Consider the following 22,500-nt stretch of genomic DNA (forward strand, 5'->3'; position numbering starts at 1 on the left):
GAAGTGAGAGGGGCGAGACGTACCTTGAGAATGGGTCGAATCATCTCCTCTTTAAATGTGCTGGAGATGGTGACGCTCTCGCTCTTCTGAACGTCATCTGCAGGAACAAACAAAGCTCGCTCTCAACCTCACAGTTTGATTGGGTGTCGTGTGTGAGTGTGACGTTTCCTCACCCAAATTTTCAGCGAGACGTCTGCGGCTCTGCTCCTGCGCTTCTCGTCTCAGCTGCAGTGCATGCTGGGCGATTTCATCGCTTGCAACATTGGACGTCATGATGAAAATGGCATCTTTACACTCGATGGTTTTCCCCTTGCCGTCAGTCAAACGCCCCTGACACACACAGACAGAGAGAGTGTGAGGAATTCTGGGTAACCGGGTGAAGTGAAGAGAGAGAAGAAGCTTCACCTCGTCAAAGAGCTGTAACATGATGGTCAGGACATCAGGATGAGCTTTGTCCACTTCATCAAACAGAACCATAGCGTTGGGACACTGTCGGAGCTGCTTGGTCAAATGCCCCCCATCTTCATGACCCACATAACCCGGAGGAGATCCAATGAACTTCGCCACCTGTGAGAACCAGAGGTACACACACAACATGAGATCTTAAGAGTAAAAACGCATTCTCAGGGGCCAATCAAAAACATTCAAATGAATCGCAGTCATTTCCATCTCCATGCGGCGCCAACGTGCTTAGAGAAATGTCGCAAGTGCGTCCCTGCCTAGTTGTGCACGCCTGCCGCGCGTCTAAATTTTAAATAAGGAATATACGTGCGGAAAAGACGACAAATGTGAACAGGGCCTAAATGTGTCAAAATTTACACAATGATGTCATAACTCGAATTCCTAGATTTAAGAATAAGTGTGATTTATAGAGAGTCCTAAGTTTTAAGACTAGGTCTCAGCTTCTCCATGATTTAATAATAATATAATATCAAAAATACTTATTTTCTCTATATCCAGCTGTGCACAGAAGGATGTCATTCAGCAGCTTAATTATTTAAATTCACTGATAAAATCAATTAAAAGTGTGCTTAACCCAGCAGAAATGGAGACATATTTGTAATATATGATGCTAAATAAATGTTTGAAACTGCATCTCTATCGCCACCTCTGATTGAAAAAGGAAATTGCAGATCACTATGTATTTATCTTCATATGTGTGTGATGTTAAATTTCCCAGAGAATAGTTCAAGTCAATATATCAATCACTAGGGGGAAGGTAGGCTGACTGTTTTCAACCTTTGTTTTTATGTCCTTGCACAATAACCACATTTTGGTTTATTTACATTTATTCTTTCATTTATTACGCACGCACCCAACGCACACTCTCACACACATGCACGCGCACGCGCACACGCACACACACACACTCACACACAAACAAACCTACACATGCCCACAAAGATACACATGTACAGAGTTTATCATGTTCACTAAAGTGACACTGACAGTCAGTCATCTTTCAGTAGAATAAGAGTGTGTGATTGAATTGTGTGTGTTTGTGTGTCAGTGTAAGGTCACTGTGTAACTGGTGTGTGTCTGGAAGAACACTTTATGAGAGAGAGAATCACACAGAGTTCTCAGTCAGCTGAACGTCTCATGACCGTAACATGTCCTGATGTGTCTGAGTGCATCATATGTTTTCATTTAGACAGAATAAAATTAAAATATTGTAAGAAAAGGAATGATTTACAAAAAAAGATTGAGCGAATATTCATGTGTGATAAAAATGAAGAAATATTGGAAGAAAGAAGTGTCCAGGAGTGATCCTCTCATCCTCAGTAATGTTTCTAAACACACAAATCTATTCACGTTCAGTGTGGTTTCATCTGAAGAAACATGTCTAGTACCTTTTAAACGGGTAACAAGTTAACAAATGACTTTATATTTTTCTCCTTCAAAACGTAATATTCTCTCGTCACGCTGTGTACACAACTTTTGCCCTTCTCATGACCGATACAGATAGGTTTCCACATTTAAAATTTAACATGTATAATCTTACTATGCATGAGTGATAAAAACTGGCTGGGGCATCACGGCTTCAATTGTTTTTAGCGAAACACACTATGAGATTGACTGGTTTAAATGATCACGGTATTCAACATTCAACAAGATCTTTTTTGTGAAATAAAAGAAAGAAGAAAAGAAAACTGACAGTTGAAATGAATGCCTTTAAAAGTGTCATACCTTGTTTTAAATAACATTTAGATAATATATATAAATAAATAAAATAAATATAAAGTGTTTATAAGAAACTCATGTTTGTCATCTTAAAACAAAGATCTCGTGAGAATCACACATTTACAAGTAAGACTTTTAACTTCACTTAAGCTTAAAGCAACGTTTGGCCAAATGTATAGTGTGATGCAATATACGTGACTTTGGATAAAAGCCTCTGCCAAGTGCATGAATGTAAATGTAATGTTTTAATGCTACTTAATACTTTTGATGTTACTTCAGGGTTGAAGTGGGAACTATCAAATTTCCGAGAGCATGTGAAGGCAGCATTAAACACAAAATGGCCCTTGACCTCTGAATCAGCCAATAGGGAGCCTGCAAGGGTGACGTCACCATTTTATCCTGAGCGAATTAATCCACTACAGATATTGTATAACGTATTCATTTATATTTTATATATACAGTTGCAATCACTTCTTTGGGTCAGATAAACCAAGATGTAGGACAAGTACATAAAAATCAGTGTTGAAACCGCCTCTCTTCCCTGGATTTACTAATTGAGCGGCACAGTTTTGTGGGTAATTTAATATCGGGTGACTTCAATTTACATGAAGGTAAAAACAAAGTAATTTGCACATTTATATTTCAAACTAAGTACTAAACACTTTTCACTTCTGCAAAAATGAGGCACAACATACGAATATGAAGTATTCATATTTACACTTGTATTACCTGTATTTAAAATTTTGCACGGTATTAAATTACATTTAAGCATTGACGGAAATGTCTGTAAAATAAAGTAAAATGTTCTGGTTATTTTGTGCTTCTTTACAGTGAATCATTTAGGAGCCCAGACCAAGTCTTAACACTTAAACCTTTATAAATCACATTTATTCTTCAATCTAGGAATTAGAGTAATGATGTCGTTCTGTGAATTTTGAATCACTTAAAACTAAATATTTACTGTAAGATGCTTTAAACACACAGCCCTGATCTCAACATCATGAAGTCTGTCTATCACTATATGAAGAAAGTGAAAAAAAGTTTTATGTATTTGTGAAAAAATGTTTTAGAAGAGGAAAAGCTTTTAAAGATAATGTCATGAATGCATTAAACTCATAAATGAACCTCTATGATGTAAATCAGTGCCCTTAAGAAGATTTAGCTGTCGGTACACATGCAGATATTATATATTTTTTCTCCATGATGATGAGCTAACATAAATCCCAAATAATGACAAAAGAAACGCTTTGAAATGTAAACTCAAAGCGTGTCTACACCGCATGACTAAAGAAAACATTATAATTTTAATTTGTTTCGCTGTTAGTTTATGTTAACTAGTGCGTTTAACTCATGCAAGATATAAAACCTTGAAGTGTTAACAAATAAGAATTAATGAATCTTACGATTTAAGAAAAAATAACAACAATAAAAGTGACAGAAAGTGTTCAATACACCAGAGAACAAACACTAGTCTGAAAAAGTAATCCATTGCTAGTTACTAATGATATTCAATAGTGTAATTAGATTAGTGTACAGATGACTCTCCAGAAAGTATTTTATGACTTATTACTCATTACTTTCTTTATCAACCTTGATGAGTTCAGTGATTCAAGGATAAACATGAAACAATTCATTCAAATAAATAATATTAAACTACATAAAGTAATATTACTAACTGACTAAAGTATAGAAATGTGAGAATTATACATCAAAGCACAGATTTTAAAGTTAGACTTTGAATTTTGATATCAATTCCACTATTGCACACATGTATATTACACAAAGTATTTAGTTAAGGGCAGTCAAACGATTGATCGTGATTAATCCCACGCAGAATAAAAGTTTTTGTTTACATAATATATGTTGGTGTACTGTGCATACTGTGAACACAAACATAAATGCATATATTTAAGAAAAATATAACAATTAATAAACGTTTAATTAGAATTTCAACTATCGGTAAATATAAATTAATACATTTAAATATTTCCTAAATATATAGACAAGTATGTATATGTTTTGTGTTCATTAATACAAAATGAACATGCACAGCGCACAGATATATTATGTATACACAAACTTTTATTCTGGATGCGATTAATTGTGACTAATCGTTTGACAGCTCTCATTTAGTTCAATGAGATCAGGAGTAACTGTAACAGAATTACAGAAAAAACAAGAGTAATCTCTTACTTTACCATTTCAAGGGAACAGTAAATAAATTACAGTAACTAAATACTTAGTAACTAGTGACACCCAACAATGACAAACACAATACACAAATGTGTGTCTCACCTCATGTTTCTCTTGAAATTCTGACATGTCCATTCTGATGAAGCCCTGAATGAAAGCGAGACGTTAGTGTTGTTCATCATTCATCTCCTCATGAGAGAGTTTGTGTGTTTATTTCTCACTCACCTTCTTAACGTCTTTATGCATGTAGCGAGCGATCTGTTTGGCCAGTTCAGTTTTACCTGCACAACATCACATCAACTCTTTCAGTTCACTTCAATGAATGTCACCATCACTGACTAACAAACCTAAAAATCATCCCATCCTAAAATATACAGATCGGACTTTAAAGGGACCCTTCAGCTCAAAATGAAAATTATGTCATCGATTAATCAACTTTGAGCGGATTCAAATCTACATACCTTTCTTTGTTTGGTTGAACACCGAGGAAGATATTTGGACGATTGCTAGCGACCAAACAATTCTCGGTCACCATAGACTCCCATTGTAGGAAAAATGGCAATGGCAGTCAAAACCGTTTGCTGTCCTACATTCTTCAAAATATCCTCTTTTGTGTTAGATAGAACAAAGACATTTACACACAATGACAAAGAATTCTACTATGGTGGCCAAGAACTGTTAGCTCACAAGCATTCTTACAAATATCTCTCTCTGTGTTCATCAGAACAAGGAAGTTTATACAGATAAGCAACAACATTTTATCAGAATTTTCATTTTCGGGTGAACTGTTCCTTTAAGAGATCAACTCCACAATTATTTTCAGTTTTTCCAAATTTTGCAAAGCTCGTTTGTAAAATTACTTGACGTTTCGTCTACATTATAAAAGCAAACGTTGTTGTTTATTTGCAAAAAAGTGAAACGGGACAAATCAGATTTTCATATCTTAAATCCTTGAAAGAAAACACGTTAATTTTCATGTTTAAAATCGTGTGTTTGCATGTATTTTAGGAAATGAGTCAAGCATGATCTCTTGACTTTTGAGGGATGCACTGATGTAATGTTTTATATGTATATATATAGCTCAAATTGAGTAAAAAGTGTTTTTTTTACAATTTACCAGATTGTCCGACCTCCTCACTCACTGTCTTCCACTTTCGATAAAAGTAAGATGTATCGTACAGCTCCAGGTATAATACTGCAACGATGATTTTGTCCTCCATTGTCGTTTCGGATTTCTGTCTCCGCTCGCCACATCATAATCACGTCACTCCTAGAGCAAGCTCCTGATTGGTTAACGCAGCGCGAATTTTCGCAAGAGTTCAGATTTTTCAATCTGCAGGATGTCCTATCGTGTCTTTGCATTGCCTTAACATGTAAATCACACGTGCTTAACGCTTCATTCACTCTTGGTGGGAACGCACTTTTAGATCAGCGCTGATTCACTTTGTGTTCGAGTCAACAAGATGCTTAAAAGTCCACTACAGTAAGCTACACAAAACCACACCGCTCATTCCCACGCAGATCGCATATTTATACAGAAGCTGAATAATAAGTAGCGCTCTTCATAGCACAATTTGAATATTATAAGCTGTTCTCATTTTCATCTGTGTTTTCCGCTTCACCTGAAATGAAAGGGCCCTGATAAAGCATCGGTATCTGCCTTTTTCTTGCTATAGCCGATATGCCGATGGTGTTCAATTAATCCAACATCGGGGGCCGATACATCGGTGCATCCCTACTTTATATCATTCTTGAGGTTTGATTCTGTTGAAACACTGAACTCAACACAACTCATGGTGATGAAACACAAAAGTGCAGTGATGTCGTGTTGTTTCTGGATGATTTGTCTCTGGAGGAGAGTTATTGGCGTGTGTTTCTTCAGCCGCTGCGTTTCATTCATCTCTGAGGGTTAATGCAGTCTCTCAGAGTAAATATCGCTCTTATGAATTTTAATAAACACATATATGGTAAGTGTTGAGACTTGTTGAATATTGATGGCGTGATGACGAGTGCCTCGGGCGAGAGAGAGAGAGACGTCTCTTCATACATCAAACTGCACACACACACGTGACTCAACGCTGCGGGCTGAAAGAAGAGCTGCTTTATGTTTCGAGTGTTTTTCTAATCTGAATACATGAAGATGATGTCATCCATTAAAGAAAGATGTTTGTGAGTTACCGATTCCAGACGAGCCCAGAAAGAGAAAGACGAGAGGATGTTCTTCATCATTCCAGCCGTTCTCCTTCCTCCTGATCGCTGAGAGGAAAAAGACAGAGGGGAATTAACTCTAGAGACAGACAGATAGACAGACAGACAGACAGGATGCAGGAGGGTCATGGAGACAGACGGAGAGAGAGAGACTCAGAGCACCATTAGACGGACAGTAATTTCATTACACTGCTGCGCTGCTGGAGAAACTAAATCAGGTTAGAATAGATCCAGCAGAGAACACTCGCAGGATAACACACCGTCACCATGGCAACCGGCACACACACCCACACAGACACACGTGTGTGATGTCATAGCCGTTCTCTATGATGTGTGTGTGTGATCATTACAGTCCAAACATCATTACAGTGGAAATATGGTTGTGTTACTTGTGTTGTCCTGCATGACATCCATCATTCACTTCTGTCTCCAAACATGTTTACAACACACACACACACGTCTACAACACACATGTCTACAAGACTAAAACACACACACACATGCGCGTCTCAACCTTGAGGGTGAACACACGGTCATAACTCATTTGTAATCCCTGTTTAATATCAGCCAATCAGATTTAACTGCAGCACTCTCTCTCCCTCACTCACACACACACACACACTCACACACACACGCACACACACGCACTCACACACACACACACACTCTCACACACACTCTCACACACACTCTCACACACACACACACACACACACACACACACACACACACACACACACTCACACACTCACACACACACACTCACACACACACACTCACACACTCACACACACACACACACGTTTGTTTCAGTTGTATTAGTGAGGTCATGTCACTGGACGTCCTCTGTGTTCATCTTCTGTCCCTCACACTGACCCGGGGACATCATCAGAGCTTCAACATTTAGCATCAGTTTTAACCCACGAGGACCAGCTGTACCACATCATCTACACAACACACAAACAAACGCATCACCAGTGTTACAAAAAACTACATTTGATGATCATTAAAGTCAATGTGTGCTAATATTATCAAGTGTTTGTGATCCTTATAGACCCTGTTAGTGCTTCCAAAAGACAACAGCTGAGCGCTAGAAACAAAACCACACACACACACAAACACGCATGTGCGCAGTGACGTCTGTGGAGTGTGTTGCTCTTTGTCTGTCTCAGGGCTAAAGCTGTAATGACATTACTGAAGATAATCACCACCAATAACTTTCAGACCCTGACAGCACAAACCAAGATCAATCCACAACTTCCTGTGTGCGCGCACATGTGTGTGTGTGTGTGATTTTGAGAGAATATCAGATGTGTGTGGTTGAAGGTTCATGTGTGTATGTGATGTCAGAATGTCTTACTTTTGATCTGACACTCATGAACGTGATGAATGAAAATGATGTGAAATGTGTCTGTGAGATTTGACTGGACTTGTATTAGAAGGTGAAGTGAGATCACATTGTGCTCATCTGTGATCCACTCACAACCAAACACACCAGAGTATTACACACAACACGCATGCACCCGCACACACACACACACACACACACACCCACACACACCCGCACACACACACACACACACACACACACACACACAGCACGCTGGACAACATTATGCACCATTAATACTACAGCAGATGATCAGATGATGTGTCTCTCTCTCTGAGTGTGTGTGTGTGTGTCTCTCTCTCTCTCTGTCTCTCTCTCTCTCTCTCTCTCTCTATGTCTCTCTCTCTCTCTCTCTGTCTCTCTCTCTCTCTCTCTCTCTGTCTCTCTCTGTGTGTCTCTCTCTGTGTGTCTCTCTCTGTGTGTCTCTCTCTCTCTCTCTCTGTGTCTCTCTCTGTGTGTCTCTCTCTCTCTATCTCTGTGTCTCTCTCTGTGTGTCTCTCTCTGTGTGTCTCTCTCTGTGTCTCTCTCTCTCTCTCTCTCTGTGTCTCTCTCTGTGTGTCTCTCTCTCTCTCTGTCTCTCTGTGTCTCTCTCTCTCTCTCTGTCTCTCTCTCTCTGTGTCTCTCTCTCTCTCTCTCTCTCTCTCTTTCTCTGAGTGTGTGTGATGTATTCAGTATATTAGCTCTCACAGATCAATAACGCTGGTTTTATCACAGCGCTGATGGGATCCAATTGCTTTCGGGACAATTTGCCACAGCAGTAACTGTCCATTTATCAAATCAGAGCTGAGATCCGGCGCGCTCTATCCTCCTCTCTTCCCTGTGCTCTCTCTCTCTCTCTCTCTGTCTGTGTGTGTCCACTGACTGCTGATGGACACATACACTTGTAGATCTAGGCGTGGGGGGCACCAGAGGGGCTACTATAGTCATCAAAAACCTTCATTTCTTTTCCACTGAAGAAACAAAAACTGAAACATCTTGGATGACATGAGGGCGAGTAAATGATCATGAACATGTATGTTGAAAGTGAACTTCTACTTTAAGTGTAATGAACCGCAGAAGCCAAAATACCTTCACCAAATGACATTTTGGGAACCACATAGTCCTACTGTAAGAACTGGAGTCGAAAAGCAGAGTAGCTAATGGACGGACGCCCATTATATATGATCAATATTCCCAGTTATTACAGAAACTATTTATTAAAGTATTGTATGTCCTCTCAGTCCCCACCACTTTTCAAAACAAACTTATTATGGTGTCTTATAAGTTTAACACAATGGGTCAAAAACATCGATAACAACAAATATTCATTTTTTTGTGAAATGAAATAAAATCTTTCAAAATTTGAAACACTGCCTGAGCCCTGCAGCTACAACAACACACTAATTTAAATCTAAATTTAACTTATTTGTTTAGCGGCTAGATTACATATAGGATTCACATATTAGTTAACAGAGAAGTAAAATAGTTCAGGGCGGAAAGTCAGACCGCTGGAAAGACATCACACATTTCTCAGGGTTGATTGACAGTTAAAACTCACACCGGACCCCCTGACATCATTCAGAAACCCCTGTCACTCCACTACAGCACATTAAATCCAGTGATCATTAAACTGGACCATAGACCAGTCCAGATATGATGAGAAGCCTTTTACAACAACAGTGGGATTGCCCCAGTGATGTCCAGTTTTGGATGTTTTTACGCTGAAAAATGTATTCATTCCACGTTACTAGTTTCATATTAAACAGTGTAATTAGATTACTGTACAAATGACTCTCTCCAAAAAGTATTAAACACTAATGACTTTCTATATCCTACATCAACTCTGATGAGTTCAGTAATTCAAGGATAGACATGAAACGACTCTTAATTCATTAAATAAATCATATAAAACTAAATAAAGTAATATTATTAACTGACTAAAGTATAACAATGTGGGAAAGATAAATAAAGTGTACATTTTAAAATTAGACTTATAATTTTGATGTCAATTCCACTATTGTATACATTACACAGTATTTAGTTTAATTACTTCAGAAGTAACTGGAATTACATTACAGAAAATTCAGAGTAATCCCTTACTTTACTTTATCAAGGGGAAAGTATTTAAATTACAGACACTAAATATTTAGTAACTAATTACACCCAATACTGGCACAGTCCTACGTCAATGACGTAACACTGAATGGCATGTTTACATAGACACCCAATAAACATAAACACGCATGTTTACACTTCACAACAAACCTTGAGCATCACAACTCATTTCTGCTAAAAAAAAGAAGATGAATGAAACATGACAGTCGGTCTCTGAATAACATGTCAATTACTTAAAAGACAACTTCATCTTGAGAAGTAAGACAGGAAAAACACTCCAGCATGTTTGATATAATCCAGATAATCAAACAGACGATATCACATCTAACAAAACCCTTCACAAATCAAAGCGAAGAAAGAAATCATTTTTACTGTAAGATCAAAATCTGTCAAAACACAATAGTCGTAACACACAGCAGAGGTTCAGTGAGTACACACATCTATCCATCTTCATCTTTTCTGTTGTTTAAGACAATTATCAAAAACACAATCATTACCACACAAACACAAACGATTTGTCCCATACACATCACCTCACTGATCCATTAACAAACACCTCTATCTCTCTCTCTCTCTCTCTCTCTCTCTCTCTGTGTGTTCTGTATTTATTAAAGGTGTATGTTATTGTGGTTTAACTCATATCTGTCTCTCTGTCCTGGGACTCGTATAAGAGAGAGAGACGAGCACCCGTGTGTCCGATTCACACACACAAACACAGGAGAAAAAGCAAAGCAAAGAAATGAAGTATTAGAAGAAAGCCATAAACGATATTGTTAAATGAGGACTGGAGAGAACCAACCAGACGCAGGAAAGACAACAACACAGGAAGTGTAATTCAGTTAACCAGAATCTTCTGAGCGCACACTACAGCAGCTGTGTAACACACACACACACACACACACACTCATCTGCAGTAATCAATTATCTGCCTGAGGACACAAACACCAACAGAGATAAACAGTGTTTACATGTAAGAAAAAACACACAAACATGCACACAAACCCGCACACACACTTACACACACACATAAACACCCACATACACACACATGGTTAATATTACATTAGTTTGTATTATTTATATTAATGTGTACAATATAAAACAGTATAGGAGAGATGTTTTGTTAACACTTCAGTACAGGGGGCAATTCTCACTATTAACTAGTTATTATTTACATGCCTATTATTGACATATTGGCTGTTTATTACTTATAAAGCAAATATTCTGCATGACCATAATCTGCATCACTAATCCTTCCCCACACCTCCACAACTACCTTACTAACTATTAATAAGCAACACATTAAGAGTTTATTGGGGGAAAAGTCTTAGTTGATGGTTTGTTAATAGCAGGAATTGCCCCCTATACTGAAGTGTGACCGATTTTTCTTCATTGTATTTTGCCGTTACACTATAGGACGAACTTGCATATTAGTTTATGTAAACAAGAATTGTGTTTCTTTAGATTTTATTCTGCAGTAATGCATTGCTAAAAAACATAAACCCAATAGAAACCATCCGAGAAATTCAAGGATAACATAATGAACCATTTGCTTTTTCCAACCCAATTGAATGAAACCCATTACAAATTCCTTTTTTTAGGTTTTTGGGGTATTTTCCCAAAAGGATGTAACATATTTACCATTAAATGATTGTTTTTTTTTACAGCATGGCTCTATAAGATCATCATGTTTGTGGTGTGTTCCAGGGGATTAATCGCACAGTATATATTTCAGACCTAGTGGAGAAATAGTAACTAATAACAGTGATAGCAAATGTGTAAAGTTGCATTCAATGGATTCTACAACTGATAACATACAACGTCTTTAAGACGATACAACATTTACTTAACGTGTCATAAAATGTACTAATAACTTCATTTGAGAATTTTCTATTGCACTATTCTGTATGAAGTCACGCCCTATGTTGCATGTTGCAGTGGTGCCGCCATCTTGGCAGGATCATACCCCACTGCTATTATTGTTTTGACCTGTACCGTTACTTCGAAATCGAAAGTGAATGAACGACTCGGTGTGATGCCATGTACCATAGTTATGTTTCCCAATCAAATACAGAAAAACAAAACACTGCATTGAAGCACTAGCATCTATCCTCCCAAGATGGCGCAACATTTGACACTTGTACAGCTGCCATTTTCACCCCAAAATGGCAGCCATGCTACCGAAGCACAACCTAGTGGCCGTTTCCCAAAAAGCACCAGAGTTTCAGTTCTTGGTGTCCATTCTCTGATTTCATTTTGAACACACGTGTGTATCTGTGTGTGTTTACCTGAAGCGACAGTATTGATGGCTCCCTCTTGTCCAATGATGTGCTCTTTTAACCTGCGCTCCAGTGGAAACCTGCGTCTCTCCTCAGTCTCTCTCTTCTGCTGAACCTCCAAAAACTAAACACACACAACACAACACAACACAACACAGACATCAAATTCAACACAACATGACATATTCACATGATCCATCCGTTTAAACTCTAATGTGAACGTGATGTGATCGTGTGAGGCCTTCGACAATAATATGATTGGTTCTTTGATCTGAAAGGCGGGACTTCCTGTCATGCACCCGCTCTCACCTCCACACTGAACTACACAATGTGTGTGATTATTATCTCTCTCGTCTGTCTGATAGCTGATGTCTGCTGACAGCTGTACTCTAAAATAAACAAAAAGTCCTTGTTTAGATAGATCAGTGTGTGTGTGTGTGATACCGGATGATCATGTTCTCACCTGCAGCCCATTCACACTTTACATTCTTAATCCAGATTACAGCGCACACACAATTCTCAAATAGTCCTTTATTAATTTCTCAATATTGTGATTTGATTATATCTAGTGTATAGGCTCAGAGATGACGTATTTCTGTGTGCAAACCCCCTGAAGTGAGTTAGCATTTTAGGACTTCCGGTTCCATCGCCCCAAAGTTTGTGGGGTTTACGAATGGGTTTTTGGTAAATCGTCGAAATAAGGTCTGTGGTAAACAAAACATCCCAATATTTTCATGTTTTATTCCATGACATGAAACACACCAGCTGTAACCGCTTGTGATTTTGTAAAGCTTTATTGTGTCTTAAAAATGGTGGTTGCTAACAAGTTGCTAAAAGCGAGTACTTCCTTTGGCCGGGACGTCATCACGCACATAAAGCTCACAAATAATGCAACATGGGCACAAATCTCTTCAAACATAGATGCGGATTCATTCACGGAGTAATTACTTAAAAGGGAACACATTTTTAAACAAGTTTGAAAGAGTTGTGGATGGCTTGCCCTGTGTCTCGATCAGCTCCCTTGGTGGTGAATCAGTATATGGTGTACAGGGGTTGGGGCACTGATAAGACTCTGGCTCACTTCACATTGGGACACCGTTCACTTACCTTTCTGTGACGTGACTGCTTAAGGGGCCATTCACAAAAAAAAGTTAAAGCATTTCCATCTCGATCTGACGCGCCTAGAAAAGTCTATATTTAACATAACAAACTGGTGCTCGCAAAATACATGAAATGTGAATCGGGCCTATGAGCGTTGTGATACTTCACAGCTGTTATTGTGCAACAACCGGACATTATTGTGCAATTAACAGACATCTCTGACTTGGTGACGCTGGTTATAGTACATTGGAGAAACATTTTCATTATTCTGTTAAATCAGTGCACAAATTTGGTCGATAATTAAATTTAACTGTTAAGATTGTGTTGCCTGCCTGTCTAGAAACGTTGGTTTACAGAAAACAAAAAATAAACATTGAAAGTTTGTTTAACGACGTTCACTGATGCGTTTTCAAAACTTGTTGCGTGATTTCCAGTTTGGGAACATTGGAGCTGCGTCTCAATTCACTCAATTGTTCACTCATGAACTATTCCCGATTTATACCATGGTCTGTTTGAATACTGGATTCCGATTAACTGGAAGCCGTGCAATAAAACCCTGTAACGCACAGGTAGCTCCAGTCAGTTTGATTACGTTTTAAAATTAAATATATTCACCTGTTTGATCTAAAATGACACTGTAAACATCAATTAAAGCTTTAATTTGGCAAATAACCATGGTATAAGCGATATAATCCATATTATAATTAATCCGTCAATTATTCCTTACATTGCGAATGCTAAATAGTCCACTATATGGGGAACGATTTCGGACACTGACGTAATATATCCAGCGTCTGACAGTATGTCACAGTAATTCGTCATAACACTTTTATTACACCTGTGTGGCAACTTCATGGATTGTTTTTTAAAATGGTAAAGTTCATTTAAAGTAAAAGCTGCTTTATAAAACTTTTTTTTAAATCTGTTTATTCTCAAAAACACGAAAATAACTGTCAACAAGAACAAACGCGAATGTATGAGCATGCATTTGTTGCATTAACAGTCATTCTCCTCCAGATGATTCTAACGGTTGATTCGCTTTGTATCGTGGGAAAGTGGACGTCGGATAAAAAGTAGTGAACGACTGTTTACCGGAATTCGGATAACACTACAAAATGGCGGATATCGGATATAGTGCACTATATAGGAGATAGGGGGCAAATTCAGACAAAGCTAGAGAGCATCGATGCTCCCTGGTTCTTGCGGTGCATTGTGGGAACTTTTAGGGACCGAACGTTTCAGTGCACTAGAAGGATTTGGCGAATGAGACAGCCCTTAAAATGTCCGACTCCCTGGCTACTGAACAAGGGAGCTGATCGAGATACGGTCTTAGTGGTGGCGACGTTGATATCGAGCGACCTCAAGTGTAGTCTGTTTATAGCATCGCGTTAGCTTTTTACTTGTGAACATTGTATTTCGGCTTCAACAGTAACAAATGTGGTGTTAATCTCATGATCTCGATAGACAAAATGTCGTAACCTTTGTTAATCACAGAGTTTATTTGTTGCCTTTGGGAATAACTTCCGGGTCGGCCTTGAAAAACACGTTTGTTTCACGTTTTCGTTCTTTTACCTTGGTTTCCCACTCCTTCAAGACATTGTGTATCTCTCCGTCTTTAGCGTAGGCCAGTGGAGCATGTCCCAGTGTGTTCTTCCGTAAAGGGTTGGCACCTGCAAGCAGAGAGCACAGAGGTCAAAGGTTAAAACGGGGCTCAAGCGGTTGTCTCCAGCAGGGGTCTGTGTGAATGGAGCTCACTCAGGGGGTCCTCAGCATCCGGACATCAGCATGTGTGTGTAAGGGTCGCGTTATTAAAACACAACAGCGCGCTGATGATCTCACGCTGTGTGTCGACAATTAAACACGTGCATCTTATGGTCACTTCATCTCTGTTGTGTGTCAGAGATGATGTTTAGCGTTGCCTTTTGCCCTGACCTGCACCGCCCGTACAACACACACGTGTCGATACAGCAAAAAACCCGGACACACAAAACGTGTGGCACATCCCAATTTCACAAAGAAATAGACAGAAATAAAGCCATCGCTCCACATTAAATGACACACAAACTCACTCAACACAACACCACGTTCCTTCCCCGCTCCAAAAATACAGTTTATCCACCAACACGGAATCGATATCTGTACACCGGCGTCTTTACGGGCCTGTTGAGTCCCCGGGCATTGTGGGTAATCGCCCGGATTATTGATAAAACCTTAAATGTGTCCGTCTAACAAATCTCAATCGATAGTGGACGAGCAAGAGAGAAAAACTAATAAAGAAACGCAGGACAGCCGTCTCGCTGCCGTACGGTGAGTCTCTCTTTCCGCCGTAATAAATAGCATCATTTAGTGGCCTAATATCACACACGACTCCCTGCAGGCTCCGAGCGGCGCAAACACGCTCTCTGCAGCTGGTGGCGGTGGAGCGCTTTGACCCTCGGGGGTCAGGGTTCACGGCTCGGGTGATTAGTCACGTCGGGAGCCCGGGACGGGCGCTCGGATCTTCCTCGGGCAGGGTGAGCTCGCACACCTCCAGGACAGCAGTGACGGATGAAGACGCGCGCTGACCGCTCGTTCAGGTGGGAAATAAAGCGTGTCATCTGCCCGCAGGTAAGATGTGCGTCTCCGCAGACCTGGGGAAGCGAATTGCTGAAGAAGGTGGCTGGAAGTGAAATGTGAAAAAATGTGAAAAATGATTCGTTATGAGACTAACGTTGTGTCCTGAACAGACACGAGACACCATCGATGCGTCTGCCTGCACTGCAGTAAACCTGCGGCGTGATGACTTTAGTTCTGACTAGGAGGGCAGCGCACTAGATATGCAACAAAAGAGAGATCATTGTGCCCCTCGCTCTCTCTCTCAAAATCGTCTCGTGGTGATGATGTCAGGGGTGTGATGGATACGGCCCACCATCAGATGCGGCGCTGGCCTGTCTGAGGGGGCGTGGCTTAATTCCACTAAGCCTTCTGGGTAATGCGCTCCATGCCATAATCTAATTGCCCGGCATCAAAATAAGCCGTTTTGTGCTTTGTTTTGGCTCGTTTCTGTCACTTCCATCTAAAAATGCATCTGCTTCCATAAAACCTACAGACAGAGAGAAAGAGAGAGAGATAGAGAGAGAGAGAGACAGAGAGAGAGAGAGAGAGAGAGAGAGGGGAGAGAGACAGAGAGAGAGAGAGAAAGAGAGAGAGAGAGAGACAGAGAGAGAGAGAGAGAGAGAGAGAGAGAGACAGAGAGAGACAGAGAGAGAGAGACAGAGAGAGACAGAGAGAGACAGAGAGAGAGAGAGAGAGAGAGAGAGAGAGAGAGAGAGAGAGAGAGAGAGAGAGAGAGAGAGAGAGAGAGAGAGAGAGAGAGAGAGAGAGAGAGAGAGAGAGAGAGAGAGAGAGAGAGAGAGAGAGAGAGAGAGAGAGAGAGAGAGAGAGAGAGAGAGAGAGAGAGAGAGGGTGGTGTGTGCGTGTGTGTGTGTGTGTGTGTGTGATGTGATTTACATGAGTTTGTTATTATAGCCAGAGGGCTGATGCGCACAGACTTCACAGAACCCACAGTTTCTCTCTACAGAGGTCAAATGTCAAGCTTGAAAGCCTCAGGCTAACAGGAAGTTGTTTATCAGTGATACACACAGTACAAAACACAAACTGAAGGTTCATACACTTTCTTAAGACTATGAATATGAATATATGAATATGTGAGGTTTTTGCCTAAAACTCACCATCAGAATAAGAGTGTGACTGAATCTGCAGTGATGCCCAAGAGTGATGTCCTACTTATTTAATATGTTTGATCTTTAATAATGTAATCGATTCAAAAGAAAAGACGTTACTTTTGGCCACTGCTTTACTGTACTGCCACAGTCTCTTTATTTCTTGTGTTTTTGTTGTTCTGAGGGTCATGTGACCTCACCTGTGTTCAGCAGCAGACGGACGGTCTGCAGGTCATCAGCCAGAACTGCGTAATGCAGCGGAGTACAACCACGAAAACTGGCCCGACTGCTCAGACGATTACTAAACTCATCCTCTCTGCTCACCAACACTGACACACACACAAAGACGAAGCAATAAGTGTCAAGAAAACATTTTATATATAGAAATCATAATGATGTTGCATTAGTTGAACATGCTGTACAGTTTAAATGCAAGAGTGTAAAATAAAAGCAAAAACCATTAACACAGCGTTTTGTGCTTTACTGCAAGTCCAACACAATCAGAATAATGTTATTATGGGACATAATAGAGAGAGAGAGACAGAGAGAGTGAGAGATAGAAGAACGGAGAGAGAGAGAGAGAGAGAGAGAGATAGAAGAAAGGAGAGAGAGAGAGAGAGAGAGAGAGAGAGCGAGAGAGAGAGAGAGAGAGAGAGAGAGAGAGACAGAGAGAGAGAGAGAGAGAGAGAGAGAGAGAGAGAGAGAGAGAGAGAGAGACAGAGAGTGAGAGACAGAGAGAGAGAGAGAGAGAGAGAGAGAGAGAGAGTGAGAGACAAAGTGAGACAGAGAGAGAGAGAGTGAGAGACAAAGTGAGACAGAGAGAGAGAGAGAGAGCGAGAGAGAAAAATAGTGAGAAAAACTAAAATCTGAGACAGAGAGATAATGAGAAAAAGACAGAGACACACACACACACACACACACACACACACACACAGAGAGTGTAATATGTATAATATCGTGGATGTGGGTGAGAATGTTGCTGAGATATTAAAACAAGACAAACAGTTTGAATGAACACCAGACATGTATAAGTGTTCATATCAAATGTACAATTATTCCCTGCACACACACACACACACACACACACAAACACAGAAATAAATCAGAGAGCAGGAACAATGTTTTTCTTCTGTCACTGTACAGAAACATATTTTCTCTCTGGGCTGCTGTCAGGCGGGTCGTCACGGGTAAATAATGTCTAAGAGCCGGATAATCACAACAAACTCAATAAAGCGTCAGACGGCCGGAGCAGAGCAATCAATCACACACACACACACACACACACACACACACACGACTCTCATGGAATATTCTCATATTCCACACACACACACACACGCTCATTCATCAAAGCGCTTCAGGGAAAGATGTTCCTTCAAGACCAAAAAACTGCCAACAAAACAAATGTGAGTAATATACATACAGCAGCGTGATATGACATCCCCGTGTGTGTGTGTGTGTGTGACAAAAACACGCTACTTAATGAATCGAGTGGTGATATGCAAACAGCACAGTGTGTGTTTGTTTAATGTGTCTGTGGGTTAAATTGATCTGTGTAATAACACACACGTGTGCCCTGTGTGTGTGTGTGTGTGTGTGTGTGTGTGTTTGATGTTTTATAACATGATGATGATATGTGAATGTGTGTTATACAGTTGATGTGTATTCTCACCCTCTAATGAGTGAACACTCTTCTCTCGTGCCATCTCATAAACACTGCTGAAGTCATCGCCCATGTTTGGATCAGCACCTGCCTCTAACAGAACCTTCACCACACTGTGAGAGAGAGAGAGAGAGAGACAGAGAGAGACAGAGAGTCAGTTGCGTTAAGTGAAGAAGTGTTGTTGTGTTGTACACTACATGTGAAGAAATATGAACACAACACACATTACACCAGTGATCACACATGAGATTGGTGTGATGGATTAGTGTTCGTGTGAGATGCAGGATTGTGAATGAAAGTGAAGCATATGTGTGAGAACACAGAGTCGTGACCCTGAGAAAAGCACAAAGTCAAACACACCACATTCACTGAAACTCACACAGACAAACTCACTATAGTTACAAATCTTGGCATGAAAGAATGTGACTTTAATAATTTGAGAGATGTCTAAACAAACACTTCAGCCTTTGAGATCTGAGTGAATGTGAGACGAGGCCTAAACGTGACGGATCATCCAAAAAAATTCGAATTCTCTCATCATTTAATTACTCTCACGTCAAACCTGTGCGAGTTTCTCTCTTCATCAGAACACAACAGAAAATATTTTGAAGAATGTTGATCGTCAAACAACACTGAACTCCATTGACTTCCATTGTACAAACACAAAACCACAGAGACATTTCTCTAAATATCTTTTCTCCTGTTCCACTGATAGCAGACAGAATTTAAATTTGTGTGAATAGCTCTATATAACAGATGAAGAAAATCTCAGTGCGCTGAATAAACACAGAAACTGACATTCTTCAAAACAAACAAACAAACAAACAAACATGTATGATACATGAATTCACAGAAAGGCAGATATCAGAGCAGCAGGTGAAGAACATACGGACGCACAGCTGCTTCTGTCCACCTGTGTTTACAAAACACACCTCAGACAGACCGGCCTTCCGCTACGCTAGCACGCTCACACACGCACACAAACACACACCTGACCAGAAGACGTCCAGCTGTCCATTACTGTCTATCTGTATCAGACAGGTGGTATAAGGAGAGGTCACAGTGTGTGTGTGTGTGTGTGTCTATCCTATAGAAGTTACACAACAAGCCACCAATACAAAAACTGTAACTACATTACAGCAACATACAGAATGAACGCTCACCTATCAGCAAACAAGTCTTATTTATAGGCTAGCACAGATCAAAAACACAAACAACAAATAAATTGGTAACTATGGAAGCATATTGATAGCTATTTTTTAATTGAAATGCAATACGATAAATGGGAATGCAATTGTGTGTTTAAATATACATTTTGAATAACATATGTGCAACATTAAGTGCAGAATGAAAATAAAAAATGTATTATATCACTTACATTTGTCAGTACACTATTTTTAATATTCTTAAAATAACCTTTCCAATATCCATTTACAACTAGTGTAGGAACTGACAAATGTAAGTGATATAATTTAATTTTCATTCTGCACTTTATGTTGCACATATTTAATACACAATTGCATTGCCAATTTGCGTATTGCATTTCAAATTGAAAATATCTACCAATACGCTTCCAAAGGTAACACTTTAGATTACATCCCACAACGTACCGCATAAAATACACATCTGTAGATAAAGGGGAACAATATGTCAAGTTTTGGGTAATAAAGGGCTAAGAGTGAGGAAAAATTAAACATATATTTATGAGGGAACAGCATGCCATACAAACTACTTGACTCTAGTCTCAAAAGATCAACATTGATTTTACACATTAAAACCGATCAAAATAACTTGTGAAAATATTTGTGACCGACAATCCAAAAGTCAATCAAATAAAAATGAATCCTAAAACTTAAAAGTCAAATTTACAGTTGACAGTCTGCGTGCTTTATTCGTGCTGTTGTAAAAACTGAACACATCATTTCCCTTTATTTCATGCCTGCTTTAATAATAAAATACGAACCCCGTTACTTAATAAATATCCACATTATTTATTTACTTATTTTCTAGTACATTGTGATTATACAAAAGTTGTTTGATTGTTGTATAGCATACTGCAGGTCATATTATATTAAAATAATTACCCCTTAGTTTTAAAATGCTTTCAGTATAAATACCTTTTTGAATTGAAAGACTTCTCTATTCCCCAAAGCTGACAAATTGTTCTCCTTTATCTACTGATATGAGGTGTAGATGTCCATAATTGTTACGCTGTTAATTCTGTTTAATTATGCGCTAATTACGGGCGTAATCTATAGCGGTACCTGCACAACTTTCTTTTACAGTCCTGTTTCCCATATACATAATATGTACTTATTACAGAAAATATAATAATTGGGTATAATGAGGTACTACCCCTAAACTTATACTGTGTACTTGACCAGGGGTTTCCAAACTGGGGTCCGGGGACCCCCAGGGGGGCTCCAGAAGGTTGCAAGGGGTCCCCCTGAAAAATGTTTATCTGCTTTTTTGCTATTGATAGTCTCCAGAATTGTTTATATTTGAATCTTAGTAGTGTGTTCTTCTCACTATAGTTTCTTTTTTGGGACTATTTAGGTTTAGAAACCATGTGTTTACTTTATAATATCCTATTCACTATTTATCAAACACATTTTAAAATTTTCTTTACACAGAAAACATATAGATTGATATATATTTTAGAAAAAGGGGGTCCCTCACATAAGGTACATCATATTTGGGGGTCCAAACCCCTGACTTTTTTTTTAAAAGCGTTTCAGACGACAGCAGCTGAAATGTCGACCGATTCAAGATGACGAAAGTGTCTGAAGTGGTTAAACGTGGCATCTATGCACACATATCTATAGGACGGATATATTGATCACATTATAGTTTGTGCCATAGAGAATCTGATGTGAGTGTATTGAAGTTCATCCCTCTGCCCTCATTACCATTACCCACTGCCCCGTTCCCACCCACTCCACAATAATCCCAACACATTCCCACCACGGATGGCCCTTTTCAAAGCCTAAATAAGGGATAATCCCCCTCCAGAAGCCCTCCTGAACCTGCCTTTGGCTCTTTCATTTCTCCTTTCTTCTGGTTGGAGTGAGGCGTCGTGTCGTTGGCTTGGAACGGTCAACAAAGGTTCCTCTCCATTGCTGCTCATTGTACACGTGAATGGACAGATGTGGGTGGTGTCCGTCGCCGGGTTAAGAGTGCAAACAGTCTCGCACACATCAAAGCTCAGCAAACATCTCTGTCTAAAGCACATCCTTCTCTTTTAAAAGAGCAACAGTGTCCGACCACATACAGCAGCCCCATATTCTCCACAACACAGCTCATCATCACTTATTTCTTAAACAAAACACGCTTTCATATCAACTGCTCCAGCATACTGTAGCAGGGTCTGGACGACTGACTAATATGTCTGTTTCCATTTAAACCACAAAAAAAATACTGGCTGCAAAAACGTCTGACAAAATATTTACGATTTTGGAAATCCTATTCAAACGTGTTGGTTCACAAGATGTTGACATGAAGCATTAGGGTTTTCACTGCTGAACATGATGCCGCAGTTCAATTTAACTCCTTAATAAAATAATAATATAATTCTAATAATTTTTTTCAGATTTTCCTATCGAAATTTACTTTTTTAGTGCTCATTTCAAAAATATGGTAGGAAAAACTTGCTGGTCTTGTCGTTCTAAATTCTTATTTAATAGTTAAACA

General features: G+C 39.4%; 1 protein-coding gene across 1 annotated transcript in view; it reads right to left on the minus strand.

The window, feature by feature from the left end:
• Positions 1-22,500, minus strand: part of clpb (ClpB family mitochondrial disaggregase) — a 32,643-nt gene that overhangs the window by 1,383 nt on the left and 8,760 nt on the right. Inside the window, exons 4-13 of the mRNA XM_056756626.1 lie at positions 18,820-18,923; positions 17,348-17,476; positions 15,019-15,116; positions 12,355-12,469; positions 6,553-6,630; positions 4,600-4,655; positions 4,477-4,521; positions 406-567; positions 174-330; positions 24-97 (exon numbers count right to left, since the gene is read on the minus strand). Coding sequence (XP_056612604.1) covers positions 24-97; positions 174-330; positions 406-567; positions 4,477-4,521; positions 4,600-4,655; positions 6,553-6,630; positions 12,355-12,469; positions 15,019-15,116; positions 17,348-17,476; positions 18,820-18,923 — 1,018 coding nt within the window. The remainder of the gene's footprint in view (positions 1-23; positions 98-173; positions 331-405; positions 568-4,476; positions 4,522-4,599; positions 4,656-6,552; positions 6,631-12,354; positions 12,470-15,018; positions 15,117-17,347; positions 17,477-18,819; positions 18,924-22,500) is intronic.

This window comes from Triplophysa dalaica, chromosome 9, assembly GCF_015846415.1.
Source record: "Triplophysa dalaica isolate WHDGS20190420 chromosome 9, ASM1584641v1, whole genome shotgun sequence".
Lineage (NCBI taxonomy): Eukaryota > Metazoa > Chordata > Actinopteri > Cypriniformes > Nemacheilidae > Triplophysa > Triplophysa dalaica.